General features: G+C 42.0%; 1 protein-coding gene across 1 annotated transcript in view; it reads left to right on the top strand.

The window, feature by feature from the left end:
* Nucleotides 1–5235: 5235 nt before the first annotated feature.
* Nucleotides 5236–14457, top strand: part of ITIH6 (inter-alpha-trypsin inhibitor heavy chain family member 6) — a 59083-nt gene continuing 49861 nt past the window's right edge. Inside the window, exons 1-4 of the mRNA XM_037038620.1 lie at nucleotides 5236–5334; nucleotides 6385–6539; nucleotides 13091–13201; nucleotides 14015–14262. Coding sequence (XP_036894515.1) covers nucleotides 5236–5334; nucleotides 6385–6539; nucleotides 13091–13201; nucleotides 14015–14262 — 613 coding nt within the window. The remainder of the gene's footprint in view (nucleotides 5335–6384; nucleotides 6540–13090; nucleotides 13202–14014; nucleotides 14263–14457) is intronic.

The raw sequence follows: 14457 nt of genomic DNA, 5'->3' as shown, positions 1-14457 counted from the left end.
CAACATACAGAAAGTGAAGCTCCCCCTCCTTTTCATTTCCAGGCTCCTGTGTCCTCTCCTGAGGTTGGTAAAATCTAATTTTTCCTCCTTTTATGTGCAAGGCAATTTAATTCATTTTGTATCACTCTAAGCTCTGAAGGATATTATTCTATAGCAAAATGACTACATGTTGCTAACCTAAATGCACATTTCCCATAGATAAGAAAACCAGCTACATACTTTTGGACTAACACTCCCTCTCGCCCTGCTCTTTTTTTAAAAAAAAATATTTTATTTATTTATTTTTAGAGAGAGGAAGGGAAGGAGAGAGAGAGAAACATTGATGTGTGGTTGCTTCTCCCTTGCCCCCTACTGGGGACCTGGCCCACAACCCAAGCATGTGCCCTGACTGGGAATCGAACTTGGTGACCCTTTGATTTGCAGACTGGCACTCAATCCACTGAGCCACACCAGCCAGGGCTCCCCCCGCTCTTTGCACATTGAGTTGTTCCTCAGCACACATTTGTGAGACAGATTCAAGCTATTCAACAGACACTGAGCACCAACTACGTATTAGGCACCTCTGCAGAGGTGGTCCTTGCTCTTGAGGGGCTTACATTTCTACTATACAAATATTAGCATCATTTTACAGAACGCAGAATTGGGCCTGAGGAAGGTAACTTGCCCATAGCAAAGCAACTAGTGAATAACAAAAAGAGATGACTTAAACCCTAATTAATGTGATGCCAAATACCAGAGCCTTCACCACTACTCTCTACTACCTCTAATGTTTTAAATCCCAGAATATCCTTTCCAGCCCTTTTCATAAACATATGTGAATGCAATGCAGCACGAATTTCTTCTGTGGAGGCAAGTCTAACTGGATATCCGGAAACCCATTTTGATATTGTTATAAAGTCATAATATAATTATTTTGTTTTGGTGAAATCAACATAATTTTAAAAGATTTTATCTTTATTAGGCCCTGGCTGGTGTGGCTCAGTGGATTGAGTGCTGGCCTGAGAACCAAAGGATCGCCGGTTCAATTCTCAGTCAGGGCACGTGCCTGGGTTGTGGGCCAGTTCCCCAGTAGGAGGCGCATAAGAGGAAACCACACATTGATGTTTCTCTCCCTCTCTTTCTTCCCCTTTCCCCTCTCTAAAAATAAAATAAATCAAATCTTTTTAAAAAGATTTTATCTTTATTAAAGTAATATGTATACATGGAAACAAATGGAACTGGGCAGAAGAGCCTATAATCAAAACCAGAAGTCCCCTGCCTTGACCCTTCCCTTCTCCATTCCACTCCCTCAAAACAAACTTTTAACGGTTTTTGTTTTTAGTTCTGCTGGTTGTTCCCTTCACAACTCTAGATAACACATATATATTCTGTTTCTTGCTTTATAAATTTCAGACACTATCCTCTTGATTCCCTGCTATGGCAGGGGGGATTTTGTTTATGTACACTGCCTCACTTTTCCCTTCACTCCACTGCTATGTTTCACACTGATATTTATTTTTTTTGTTCTTGATTAATTTTGTAACTTAAAAAATATACGCAAATTTCCATTCTTTATTCTATCCATTTTTTTTAAAAAAATTTGTTTATTTATTTTCCAAGAGAGGGGAAGGGAGAGAGAAAGAGAGAGAGAGAAACATCGAGGTGCAAAGAGAAACATTGATTGCTTGCCTCTCACTAGCCACCACTGGAGACCTGGCCCACAACCCAGGCGTGTACCCTGAGTGGAAATCAAAGCAGCAACTCTTTGGTTTGCAGGCCAGCACTCAATCCACTGAGCCACACCAGCCAGGGCTAGGCTAACCATTTTTGACAAATAATGTCAACTGCCCACTTTTTAAGACAAAAATATCATGGCCACTACCCTCCCATGCCCATTCAATGACCCACATTGTCAGTTTCATCTTTCCTTTACATGGTCCAGGTTATTAACACTTGCATTATGTTCTGTAGCCACAACCACATCTTCCTTGCTTTGTCCCCAGGTTGACTCTAAAACCTGAAAACCAATAAACAGCACCTACATTATCATGCCTGTATAAATATTTTTCAATACCCAGCCAAGTTGTGAGCCAGAAATACACTTCCTTCTCTTCAAGTCCAATGTCACAATCTTTGGGCCTCTCAAAAAAGAATGTTTCTACCATCAAGGTCAAATGGTATCTCAATTATACTCTATCAGGTGCTTATAATCATTTTATATTTTATTTTGCTGTATCTTTGGGTCATTATTTTCTTAAACAATTGCAGAGAGAGAGGGGGGGAGCAGGAGGTAGAGAGGGAGAGAGGGAGTTTCTAATAGTCTTCCTTTTTTATTGAATTATTGTCCTGCATTGTGTTCATACCTTTAATAAATACTTATTGAATGTGTACTATGGGCCAAGGCAGTGCTTTAGAAGATCAGGATACATCAGTAAAGAAGGCAGACATCCTTATGCCCATTAAGCTGATATTCTAGGGAGAGCAAGAAGAAAATCAGATAAATACATAAATATATAATAAGTTAAAATATGATAAATGCTATGGAATAAAATAAATCAGTGTAAAAGGGGTGGAAAATGCCAGAAATAATGGGTAGTTACTGCAGTTTTAAATAGGTTGGTCATAGAAAGACTGTCTGAAAAGGCGAGAGAGCAAGCATAGGGAAAGAACATTCTAGAAAGAACAGTCAGTGAGAAGGCCCTGGAGCAGGACCGAGTCTGGCATGTTTTTGTTTTTCCCATGCCTGTCATTTTTGAAGAATATAAAGGGCAGAGTTGTTAGGGTGGTGGAGGAAGGCAGGGAAGGAAGTAATAGGAAATGAGGTCAGATAGGTAATGGGGGCCTAAGCTTACAGGGCTCTGTAAACCACAGTGGATTCCACAGGAGGGTTTTTTTAAAAGAACAGTTTACATTCAATAGTATTTTGTATTACTTTCAGGTGTACTATATAGTGTTTAGACAATCATATAATTTACAAAGTGTGCCCCTGATATTTTCAGTACCCACCTGGCACCATACATAGCTTATGATTTCATTTATGTGTGGAACCTAAAGAAAAATATAAATGAACAAACAAAACAGAAACAGACTCATAGAAACAGAGAACAGACTGATCGTTGACAGAGGGGAAAAGGGGTAGGGGACTGGGTAAAAAAGGTGAAGGGACTGGGAAGTACATACTGGTAATTACATAATAGTCAAGGGGTGTAAAGTACTGCATAGGGAATACAGTCACAGAAGGGTTCTGAGCACAGGTGGGAGAGGATATGACTTGGGTTTTTAAAGGCTCCCTCTTGCTGTTATGAAAATATACTGGCCAGGGGTGGAGGGGAGGACGACAAAGGGAAAAGCAAGATCAGTGAGGAGGCTGCTGCAATAGTAATTGCTTGGGTTGGAACCACTGTTTCCTGGGTTTGCTGTTCTGGGCACTTGATCTGGAGATCCTTCTTTAGCTTTGGAAAATTAAGTTCTGATATGTTTTTGACAAAATTATCCTTCATTTTTTTCTCTTCTCTCTTCTAGAACTCTTATTATTCAGATGTTGAACCTGCTGTATTAATCTCTATCTCTTAAGTGTTATCTTGTTCTTTGTGTTTCTTTGGTTTTTGCCCTACATTCTGGGAACTTTTCTTAATTTTACTTCCCAGGCCCCCTCTTTTTTTTAATTTTAGCAGGTTTTTTCCCATTTCTAAGGAGTCTTTCTTTTCTCTAATTGTAGCCATTTTGTGGCATCTAGTTCTTGTTTCATTCGTGTTATATCTTCTTGATTTTGTTGAAAATATATTTTTTTCTGAAATTCTCTTTTGTTTCCAAAATTCCAAGATTGCCATGAGGTTATTCTATTTGCTTACTTGAGTCATGCTGCAGGTTGCCTTAATTTTGCTGAGGATCCCTGGTTATCCATTCCTAGTTAAGGGAAAAGGTAGGTAATGTGAGTTTCTCTGTTGTTGTATAATCAAGGCTATTTTCCTCACTAGGGCTCTCCCCCATGAGAAAATTCAGACAGAAAATCTAATGTGGACATTGGAGACGTGGCAAATAATAGATTATGGGTCACACAAATACCAGAATGAGAAGGCTTTGTTCTGTGGCACCAAATGCCATAGAACAAGTCAGAGTGTTCCCTACACAGTTTGTAAAATGTCTTTTAAGATTTGCCTGGAAGTGACTGCTGTGGCTGCATGTGCTCTATGTGGGTGGAAAGGGCAGAGAGATAAAGGTTCTGACTGACGCTGATGTCCTGTGTGCAGAACTTCAAGTAATTTCCACTTTCTCAGCTCCATTCCTCACCGTCATCCTCCACAGTACCCGCAGGCACAGTTCAGAGCATCTCCTTGTTCCCACAGACAGACTAACACCTATCAACTTGGCATTACCCCACATCTCCCTCACCTAAGTCTCTAGGATAGGGAGATTCCCACACTTTTGATCTCAATCAGGTCTCATCCCACTCTAGTCCTAACTTCTGATATTTACTGCACACTTAACCATATGCAAAGCATTTGATCTTCATAACAACTTTATGAAGTAGATGCTATTATTACCTTCCTTTTGTAGATGAGGAAACTGAGGCTACAAGGCAGTTAATTAGCTCAATATTACTGTCAGAAAGTGACGGAACTTAGATTCAAATCCAGAGGGTCTGAATGCAGTACTTCTATTTTGAACCACTCTGTTATATCCTCAGTCTTGCCCTAGCTTATCTTGGCCTCTGACTATTCTGGAGACTGTGAACCTCACGCCTGTGGGACCCCTGATTTTTATGAGACTCTAAGTCTCTCCTGTCTCAAGGTTAAAGTCAGTGCCAGGAAGGATCAGGATTGGGGTCTTGCCTCACCAAGCCCTCTCTTATACCTGCTACCTTTTAAAAATGATCAATGCTAAGTGACCTTTCTCTGGCCTCAGTTACTGGGCTCCTGTGGATGTTTATAGGAAAGAAAAACCCCACCCTGAGCCAACATAGCAAACAGACAGACCCGGCTCTCCAGTATGTTTAGTTTCCATTCATCGTAGAGCTGGATGAGGGAAAAAGGGAGGCATGGAACTGGCCCCTCTCCAGGCAAGATGCCAGCCCCAGCTCTTAGACAATCCTGGCTTGTGTGGGCCTCAATGCTACATTCAGAGACTTCCCCACCCTTCAGGACAGTCCCTCCCTTTCAAGAGAAGGGATATCTGGAGGTTTAAAAGAGCAAGAGTTTGGGGACTGGATTCAGACCTTCTGGACGTGAACAACCGACCCAAGCCAGAGGTATCATCATGTCTGGGTGGAGGTGCCTCATCTGTGTCAGCTTTTTTCTGACTGTTCTTGAACTGACATACCAGGGACCTCCTGCCCCCCCTTCATCAAGCACAAAGGTCAGTTTGGGGATGAGGGAACAAAGTTATGGGATTTGTGACAAATTTTGCTCCTTGGGGGTGGGATAGGAGAAGGTTATTCAGTCCATTTCCTCAGACCCATGACTGATAATCCAGGACCAGAGAAAATACTATTTGCTGGACATATCTCAGGTGCTGCATTTGAAACTTTAGAGTTATGATTTCATTTAGTCCTGACAGCATCCCTGTGAGGTAGGTTCAATTAACCCCATTACATAGAGGAGGAAATAGATGCTTAGAGGTTAGCACACAGTTAGGAAGTAGCAGAACCAGCATTTGATCCCAAATGCCCTCATTTCCCACTGCCCCATACTGAGAATATACTAGGTGTGTGTTATGTGTGGGCCCAGTGAACACATCTATAAAATATGGACAATAATAGTATCTAGCTCACAGAGCCAATGTGGGGATTAAATAAGATTACGGATGCCAAATGCTCATTATGCTTTTGGTATATAACTGCACTTATCAAGTGCAATTCCTTACACCTGAGATCTTAAACAGGAAGCTTGATATTTAATACACACACACACACACACACGCACACTAATATACATATATAGTAGTCACAGTGCCTTGCATAGAGTGTGACTCAATGAATGACAGCTGTTCTGTTATATTCTAAAGCCTAGCTACTCAAAGCAAAATCTGTGGACCAACAGTATTAGCATCACCTGGGAGCTTTTTAGAACGGCATTGAAGAATCCCAGGCCCCACTCCAGAATTGCTGAATGAGAACCTGCATATTAACAACATCTCTAGGAGATTTATGTGTACATTAAAGTTGGAGACACACTTATTCAAAGGTCCCTTGATTTGTGATATTCTGTGAGTCTTTGGTCTGAGACTTGGTAAAGCTCACTTAGGAAGATCCATGAAATGGATGACACAGATCGTTTTCCCACTCTAGACCTCAGTTTCTCCACTATTTAACCCAAGGCCTGTCCAGAAGTCTCAGATTCCCAAGTACTAATCTATCCAGGCCAAGGATAGAGTCTATCTAACCCACTTTCCTGCCTTCTCTCCCAGCTGTTGATGACGAGCTATTCCTTGCGTTCTACTGTGGTTTCTCGCTATGCCCACACCTTGGTCACTTCTGTCCTGTTCAATCCACATGCTGAGGCCCATGAAGCCATCTTTGACCTGGACCTGCCTCGTCTCGCCTTTATCTCCAATTTTACTATGTAAGTCTGGTCCCAAAGTCACTGCTTCATTCATTCATGCCTACATTCGTTCATTCTTTTGTCTGTTTTTTAGCAGAGCACAGTGACGAAGAGCACACACTATGAGATCAGACTTCTTGAGTTTGAATCCTGGTTCTGCCATCTATGTGACTCAGGACTACTTACTTTACTTCTCAGAATCTCATTTTACATATTGGTAAAATGAGAATAAAATTAGAACCCACCTGCAAGGATTAAATGAGTTAATATACGTGAAAATGCATGCTAAAATCAGTGCTGAGCACATAATAAGTCCTTGATAATAGTAGCCTGATTTTTCTTAACAAACACTTACCAGCACTGGCTGTGTGTCTTACACTGCACTGGGCACTATAGAAAGAGGAAGGTGAATTGCACATGGTCCCTGCTCCCCAAAACGACACGGTTTAATGGGGGATGTGAAAAAGGAAGCAGATACTTTTAATAAAGGATGCTGGGAATTAAGAGAAGTGTGAACATAAGATGGTAGGAATGGTGAGGATCAGCAGGATACAGTGGTGAGTTCCCGACACCTAGAAAGTCAGAGAAAGCCTCACAGAGGGGACAGCTAAACTGAGGCTTGAAATATGAGATAGTCGCCAAGCAAGCAGGGCTAAGGCAGCATTGCAGACTGTGGGCAGAAAAAGTACAGAGGCCAATGTTCCCTTATTACGGGAACTGAAAGTACCTGACTGTCACTGAAGTGTAGGACACAAGCTGGGGTCAGAGAGGTCAGAAATGAGACTGGAAAGGTAAGGGAAGACTAGGTGGGGGAGGGCTTCCAATGCCAGACCCAGTATGTAAGCATTGTTTGATGGTCTCCAAACCATCTTGTGTTTGGATACCCATTAGGAAACAGTCAACCATGTACTCCCCAAATATGTATATTCATTATTTTATAAATTATAGAAATATACTACTCAGCAAATATATTAGGTATATTATAAAGCATATACAAAAATATAAACAAAGGATAAGGAAGAAAAGCACTATAAATAGAATGTTATTCCTTTCTCAGACCCTTATGATTTATCCCCAGCACCCTGTGGAGCATGAGTACTCCACTTTAGAAATAACTGTGGCCAATAATGAGGAGACATAGCAAAGTTTTAAACAAGGAGTGATGATAATGAAGTGGGGGCGGACCCATGATTCCTGGCCAGCCGGGAATCAGGGAATTCAGTAAGGGACCCAGGGTAGTGGTCCCATGGGGGGTGTTAAGGGCTGGAGCAGTGCACTGGCAGTGGGATTTGAGAGACCATAACAAGGAAGAAAGAGCTTAGCTTACATGGGTAGAAGTAAACTGATTTCAGCTTGACTGACCTGGCAAATGACAGTGACTTCCTTGAAACAGTAAATGTGGGAGGAGGAGCAGATAAGGGGGAACTGAGTGGGATGGAAGGACCTTATTGGCCCATGTAGCAACTTAGTGTGAGTTAGAAAAAGGTGGCTGGCTTTGGGGAGAGGGACTAAGATTTGGCAGATGAGTGAGGCTGGCACAGGCATAGTTTCAGCCTTTGCTCAGACTTCCTCACCAGAGGGTGGGGGGTGGCCTTGTACAGGAAATAGCCTGTGATCCTCAACAGCAGGCCTGGGGCCTGGGCATTGTCATCAGAAATCTCCTGGCCTTCATAAGCAGATGGCACTACCCTGAAAGGACAGGTTGGTTGGAGGAGGTGAGAGGTATGCTCTTAGGCAGGGAGTTCAGAGGAGATTTACGGGGTAATCAAGGAGGGCTTCTCTGAAGCAGGATTTTCATGTGGGTAAGATTTGAAGGGATCAGAATCACTGCATGTGGGGAACCTAGGGGGACTAAAGTCAAACAAGTTTGGAATATGGAGGCTAACCAGAAAGCTGGTTGGTCAAATGATGCAAGGGCCAAGCAATCAGGCAGAATTTGGATTTTTGCTTCAATAGAAAAAACACCAAAAGAAGAAAAAACATTTTTAAATTAAGCAAAGCAGGCTGGAGGAAATGTTCTTGGGCAGACTCTGTGGAAAGTATGCTGGCTGGAGGCAACACACACACAGAGACCCCAGTGTGTTGCTGCCAGACCAACTCCACCCTACACCCCCACACCCCCGGGGAGACTCTGGGGTGGTGCCAGCTCTGCCCACCCCCACACTAGCCCAGCCACTGGTCTGTTTCAGCTGCCTAGAAATATCTCCCATCTGAGTGGTCTCTCCACATATCCACCTCAAGTGTAACCAGAAGCTGCTGCTTTGATCAAATAATTTCCTCCCCTTCACTCCCTCAATATGTGTGCCTCGGTTCCTCCAATTGTAAAAATAGATACGTTGTTCTGCCTCTTACAGAATCACACTAATGTTCTCTAGGACACTGAACTCTCTATCACTCCTTAAAGGTTAGCTTTGACCCAACCCTCTACTTTTCAAGATTTATACATGACTTTCATTCTCCATAGCAAAATGAGTTTTCACTGCCATATGAGTTTATTGAGTCTCATGTTCAAAGCCCTTTATTCTCTAGTCCTGCCTAACCACTCCAAACTTCTCTGCATACCTCCTTTCCCTGCCTCTCTGCTCTAGCCAAATCTAACTACTTGCTGTTCCCTGAAACACATTCTGTGTTTTCCTGCTGTCTGTCTGGAATATCCATTCCACAAGTAATTGTTGAGTGCCTGCTGTGTGGAAAGCCATATTCTAGGCCCTGGGAATACAGCAGCAAATAAGACAGACAAAAGCCCTGCTGTCAAGAAGCTCACAGTACAGTGGAGAAAAGAGACAAGGAAAAAATAAACAAGGAAGTACAAGCCAGTTTGTGGATGAGTAGTGCTACAAAGAAATAGAAAGTGGAGCAAGAGAAATAGAGACTAAGTAGAAAGTTGTTATTTTAGAGTGATCAAGGGTGTCTCTGAGGAAATGACATTTGAACAAAGACCTGAAAGGAGAGAAGGTATAAGACTTGCAAAGATCTGGAGGAACAGTGTTCCAGGCAAAGGGAACTGTAATTGAAAAGGCTCTGAGACACAAGTTTGCTGAACAAATTCATGAAACAGCAAAGAGGCCAGGATGGATGCCACAAAATGAATGAGAAAAATGTAGGAAGAGACAGAGTTAAAGAAGTGACAGTGAGCCAGACTATATAGGGCCATGGGAGCCCTTGTGAGGACTTTGGTTTTTAGTCTGAGTTGAGATGGGAGCCACAGAGAGTTTTCGGCAAAAAAGGAACACTGACTTAGGATTTAATAGTATCTCTCTTACTTCTATGAAAAGAATAGATAATAAGGTGGCAATGCTTTAAAGAGGGAGGTCAGTTAGTAAGCTGTTGTGTTTATCCAAGCAAAAGATGTTGGTGATTTGGACCTGGGTAGCAATTGTGGGAGTGGAGGGAAGTAGTCAGATTGAGAATGTATCTAAAGATAGAGCCAAATTCCCTGATGGATTGCATACAGAGTGTGAGAGGAAGAGGGAAGTCAAGCATGACTCTAAGATTTTCAGCTGAACAACTATATCCTGAGATAAGGAAAATGAGTGGAGGAGCAAACTGGAAGGGTGGAGGAGATACCAAGAGCTGTTTTCATTATGTTAAGCTTTAGGTGGTTGTTTCAGACTCTAGTGAAAATACTAAGTAAGCAATTGCATATCTAGTATAGAGTCTGAGGGACAGGTCCACACTTGAGATATATAGATTTAGGAATAATCTGTGTATGAATGATATTTAAAGCCATGGGACTAGATGACCTCCCCTAGAGAGTGACTGTAGAAAGAACAGAGGAAGGGAAGGTCAAGAATAGAGGAAGAGAAGGAGCCAACACAGGATACCAAGAAGGCAAGGACCACGAGGATCATTTATCCAAACCTCCCTGTCTTCAGGCCCAGCCTCAAGGCCACAAACTCCAGGGTCCTTTCTTGATGACTTGAGCAAAAGTGCTCTCTCCCTTCTTTGAAGTCCTTTACACTTCATTACTTTCTTTACAGCAATGGGAAAAACAGGGGTAAATAAGTCCACTAGAATTCCATCAGACTCTAAGCTTCTTGAGGTCAAGGACCCCTCCCTAGTCAAGCCCAGATCATTTTGCAGCAATTTGCATTCTGCTTTCACAAATGTTACCACTTGTACTTAATATATTTTCTTTTTTAAATATATTTTATTGATTATGCTATTGCAGTTGTCACATTTTTCCCCTCCCTGCACCCATCCTCCCACCAGCATTCCCCCACCTAAGTTCATGCCCACGGGTTGTACATTTAAGTTCTTTGGTTTCTCCATTTCCCATACTGTTCTTAATGTCCCCCTGTCTATTTTGTACTACATTCATGCTTCTTATTCTCTGTACCTTTTCCCCATTCTCCCTCTCCCCCTTTCCACTGATAACCCTCCATGTGATCTCCATTTTTGTGATTCTGTTTCTGTTCCAGTTGTTTGCTTAGTTTGTTTTTAGGTTCAGTTGTTGATAGTTCTGAGTTTGTTGCCATTTTGCTGTTCATATTTCTGATCTTCTTCTTCTTCGTAGACAAGTCCCTCTAACATTTCATATAATTAGGGGTTGGAGATGATGAACTCCTTTAACTTGACCTTATCTAAGAAACATTTTATCCGCCCTTTCATTCTAAATGGAAGCTTTGCTGGATAGAGTAATCTTCTATGTACATCCTTGCCTTTCATTATTTCAAGTACTTCTTTCCAGCCCCTTCTTGCCTGCAAGTTTTCTTTTGAGAAATCAGCTGATAGTCTTATGGGCATTCCTTTGTAGGGAACTGTCTCCTTTTCTCTTGCTGCTTTTAAGATTCTCTTTTTCTTTAATTTTAGCTAAGGTAATTATGGTGTGCTTCCTTGGGTCTCACTTCTTTGGGACTCTGAGCTTCCTGGAAGTTCCTGGACTTCCTGTAAGTCTATTTCCTTTGCCAGATTAGGGAAGTTCTCCTTCATTAGTGTTTCAAATAAATTTTCAGTTTCTTGCCTTTCTCCTTCTTCTGATACCCCTATGAATCAGATATTGGAACATTTAAAGTTGTCTCAGAGGTTCCTAAGCCTCTCCTCATTTTTTTTTTTTTTTGGAATTCTTATTTCTTCATCTGTTCTAGTTGAATGTTTATTTCTTCCTTCTGGTCCAAACCATTGATTTGAGTCCCATTTTCCTTCCCCTCACTGTTGGTTCCCTGTACATCTTCCTTGATTTCACTCTGCATAACCTTTACTTTTTCTTCTATTATACAACCATATTCAACTAATTCTGTGAGCATCCTGATTACCAGTGTTTTGAACTCTGCATCTGATTGGTTGGCTATCTCTTCATCACTTAGTTCTATTTTAGGAGCTTTGATCAATAGATCAAAGATGAGTTTTATTGGGGCCATATATATATTTTCTTTTTGGTCTGGGTGAATCAGTTATGTAGTAAGGGGCGGAGCCTTAGGTATTCACTAGGGCGTGGCAAGCCAGGTGGCTGTGGTGTGGTGTTATACTTGGGGGAGTGTTCTGAGAAGGAATAATGCCACTTGCTCGGCTCTCTGCTGACTTTCAATCACTTCCCTCAGTACCCACAAACAAATTGGGCCCTTCTGGTGCTGATTCCCAGAAGAGTGGGTTTGTGTACATTCTAGGACCCTGTGGGTCTCTCCAACAAACTCTTCTGTGAGGCTGGGAGTTTCTCCCACTGCCTCCCCAACTCCCACAGGTATTTATAGTCAGAGGTTTTGAGGCTTTATTGCATGCTAGAATCCTGTGTTGTGTAATCTGTCTCATTCCCCAGTTGTTCCTCCTGGTTTATCCACATACAAATGTGGGACCACCCAGTCCACCAGCCACCACCTTCCTTGGTCTGCCAACCACCTCACCTGCCTCAATCCTTGTAGCACCTTTCCGTGAGTCCTCTCCTCCCCGGCTGTCTGTCTCTCCCCCTCCTACCACTCTGGGTCAATGTTTCTTCCTTAACTCCTTGGTTGTCAGACTTCTATACAGCTCAATTTTCTTGCAGTTCTGGTTATTTTTTGTTTTTAAATTTGTTGTTTATCTTATGGTTGTGTGAGGAGGCAAAGTGTTTCTACCTATACCTCCATCTTGGGCAGAAGTCCCTGTAGTTAATATATTTTCTTAAGACAGATACAATTTTTTAGGATTATTTACATCAGTCTTATCCTAAGCAACAATGTCTGTGTGCTCATAGGTTCAATGTGCTACTTATGTTTATTACACATCACAGCAAATATGTAACAATTATAATAACAACATTCAGTTGTGTCCCTCCTAAAATTATTTTATGTGCCAAAACATGGAATTTATTCAATACTTTGAGAAACATAAAGTCCTAACACCAGGTCCACCATTTGCCAACTGTGTAATTTCTATTTCCTCATATGACAAACACAGATATTGATAACTGCTTCACCTGGTTTTATCTCCCTTGCCTCTCCTCTCTTCTCTTGTTCTTGCTTCATGGTACTATTTTGTCCTTTTCCTTCATCATCCTCCTCCTTCATCTCCCTTATGTGTTTCTTTTCCTCTCTACTTCTGCACCTGTTCTTTTTCATTTCTCTGTCTCTGTCTGTCCTTCTTTCCTGCTCCATCAGGACAATCAACAATAAAGTGTACATTGCAGAAGTCAGAGAAAAGCACCAGGCAAAGAAAATTTATGAGGAAGCCCATCAGCAGGGAAAGACAGCTGCTCATGTAGGCATCAGGTAAGGTTCCCTCTAATCTGAAGCATGGCAAGTTCATCTTAGCTGTGTGATCAGAGCTTACACATGTGCTTTCTGGGTCTCTGTCTCTACTTCTATAAAAGTGGAAACTAATCTCTACTTCATAGGATTACATGAAAATAATGTACATTAATGAATATCAAATTCTGTAAGAGAGTAATGTTCAATAAATGGGCTGTTTGCTTCCCCATTTCCACTTTCCTCCTGCCAGCAGGATGTGGCTTAAGAATTGGCACCTTCCGGTAAGGTTATGTTCAAGTGAAATTTTTCTAAAGCAAATCCTGTTTCCTAACTGAGTTCCATTCTGCTGGCAGAAATGTATTGTCTTCCTCCAATGTTTCCTTCTAGCTTCCCAAAAGGTTTCACCAAGGATGTAAATATTAGGCTTGACTACTGTGTATTGAGACACATTTAGTCTAAAGCATTAGGGAGGGATGGATGTGAGGGACTATTTGAAGGAGAAGACACATACTGTGTAAATTGAGAACTGTTTTTGCAAAACAACAAATCATTAGTCCCTTATGTTCTACTCTAGATTTATATTTTCACTGACAGAGTTTTCTTATGATAGAATTTCTGTGATATAATTTCTCAGGAAGAATATTTACAAGGATGAATAAGGGAGACAGATTAATAAGTGGATGACTAACTGTGGGCAAAGGACTCAGTAAAAGTAGAAGTCTTGTCAGGTATTTTGGGGCCAGGTTGGGGATGGGCGGAACTAGGTCATGTAACATCTCTCCTCCCCCTCATTACATCCCATCCACTTCCCACCCTCCTTCCTTTCATGCCCAGGGACCGGGAATCAGAAAAGTTCCGCATCTCCACCAGCCTGGCACCAAGCAAAGAGGTGACTTTTTCCCTGGCCTATGAGGAACTGCTGCAGCGGCACAAGGGCCAGTACCAGCTGGTGGTGAGCCTGAGGCCTGGCCAATTGGTGACAAGGCTAAGTATAGAGGTCACAGTGTCAGAAAGGACAGGAATTGGCTATGTTCATGTACCACCTCTGAGGACCAGCCGCCTGCGCACAAACACCCACCCAAGTACGTGGGCAGAACTAAAGGCCAACCACCAGACGGGCATTCCCTGAATGGGAAATTTCCCCTTTTCCCTGTGCTTCCACCTAATAACACTTCTGCTATGAGTTCACTAGCAAGATCCCTCCCTATTCAAACAATAAGAAGAGAACATGTTAGAAGTTTAATATTTTAGACTTATAAACTTAGTCTGACCTTTGC

This window comes from Sturnira hondurensis, unplaced genomic scaffold, assembly GCF_014824575.4.
Source record: "Sturnira hondurensis isolate 20B ecotype Veracruz unplaced genomic scaffold, ASM1482457v3 Scaffold0024661, whole genome shotgun sequence".
In the NCBI taxonomy this organism is placed as follows: Eukaryota; Metazoa; Chordata; class Mammalia; order Chiroptera; family Phyllostomidae; genus Sturnira; species Sturnira hondurensis.
Note: the sequence above shows the minus strand (reverse complement) of the source record. Positions and strands in the feature narration are given on the sequence as shown.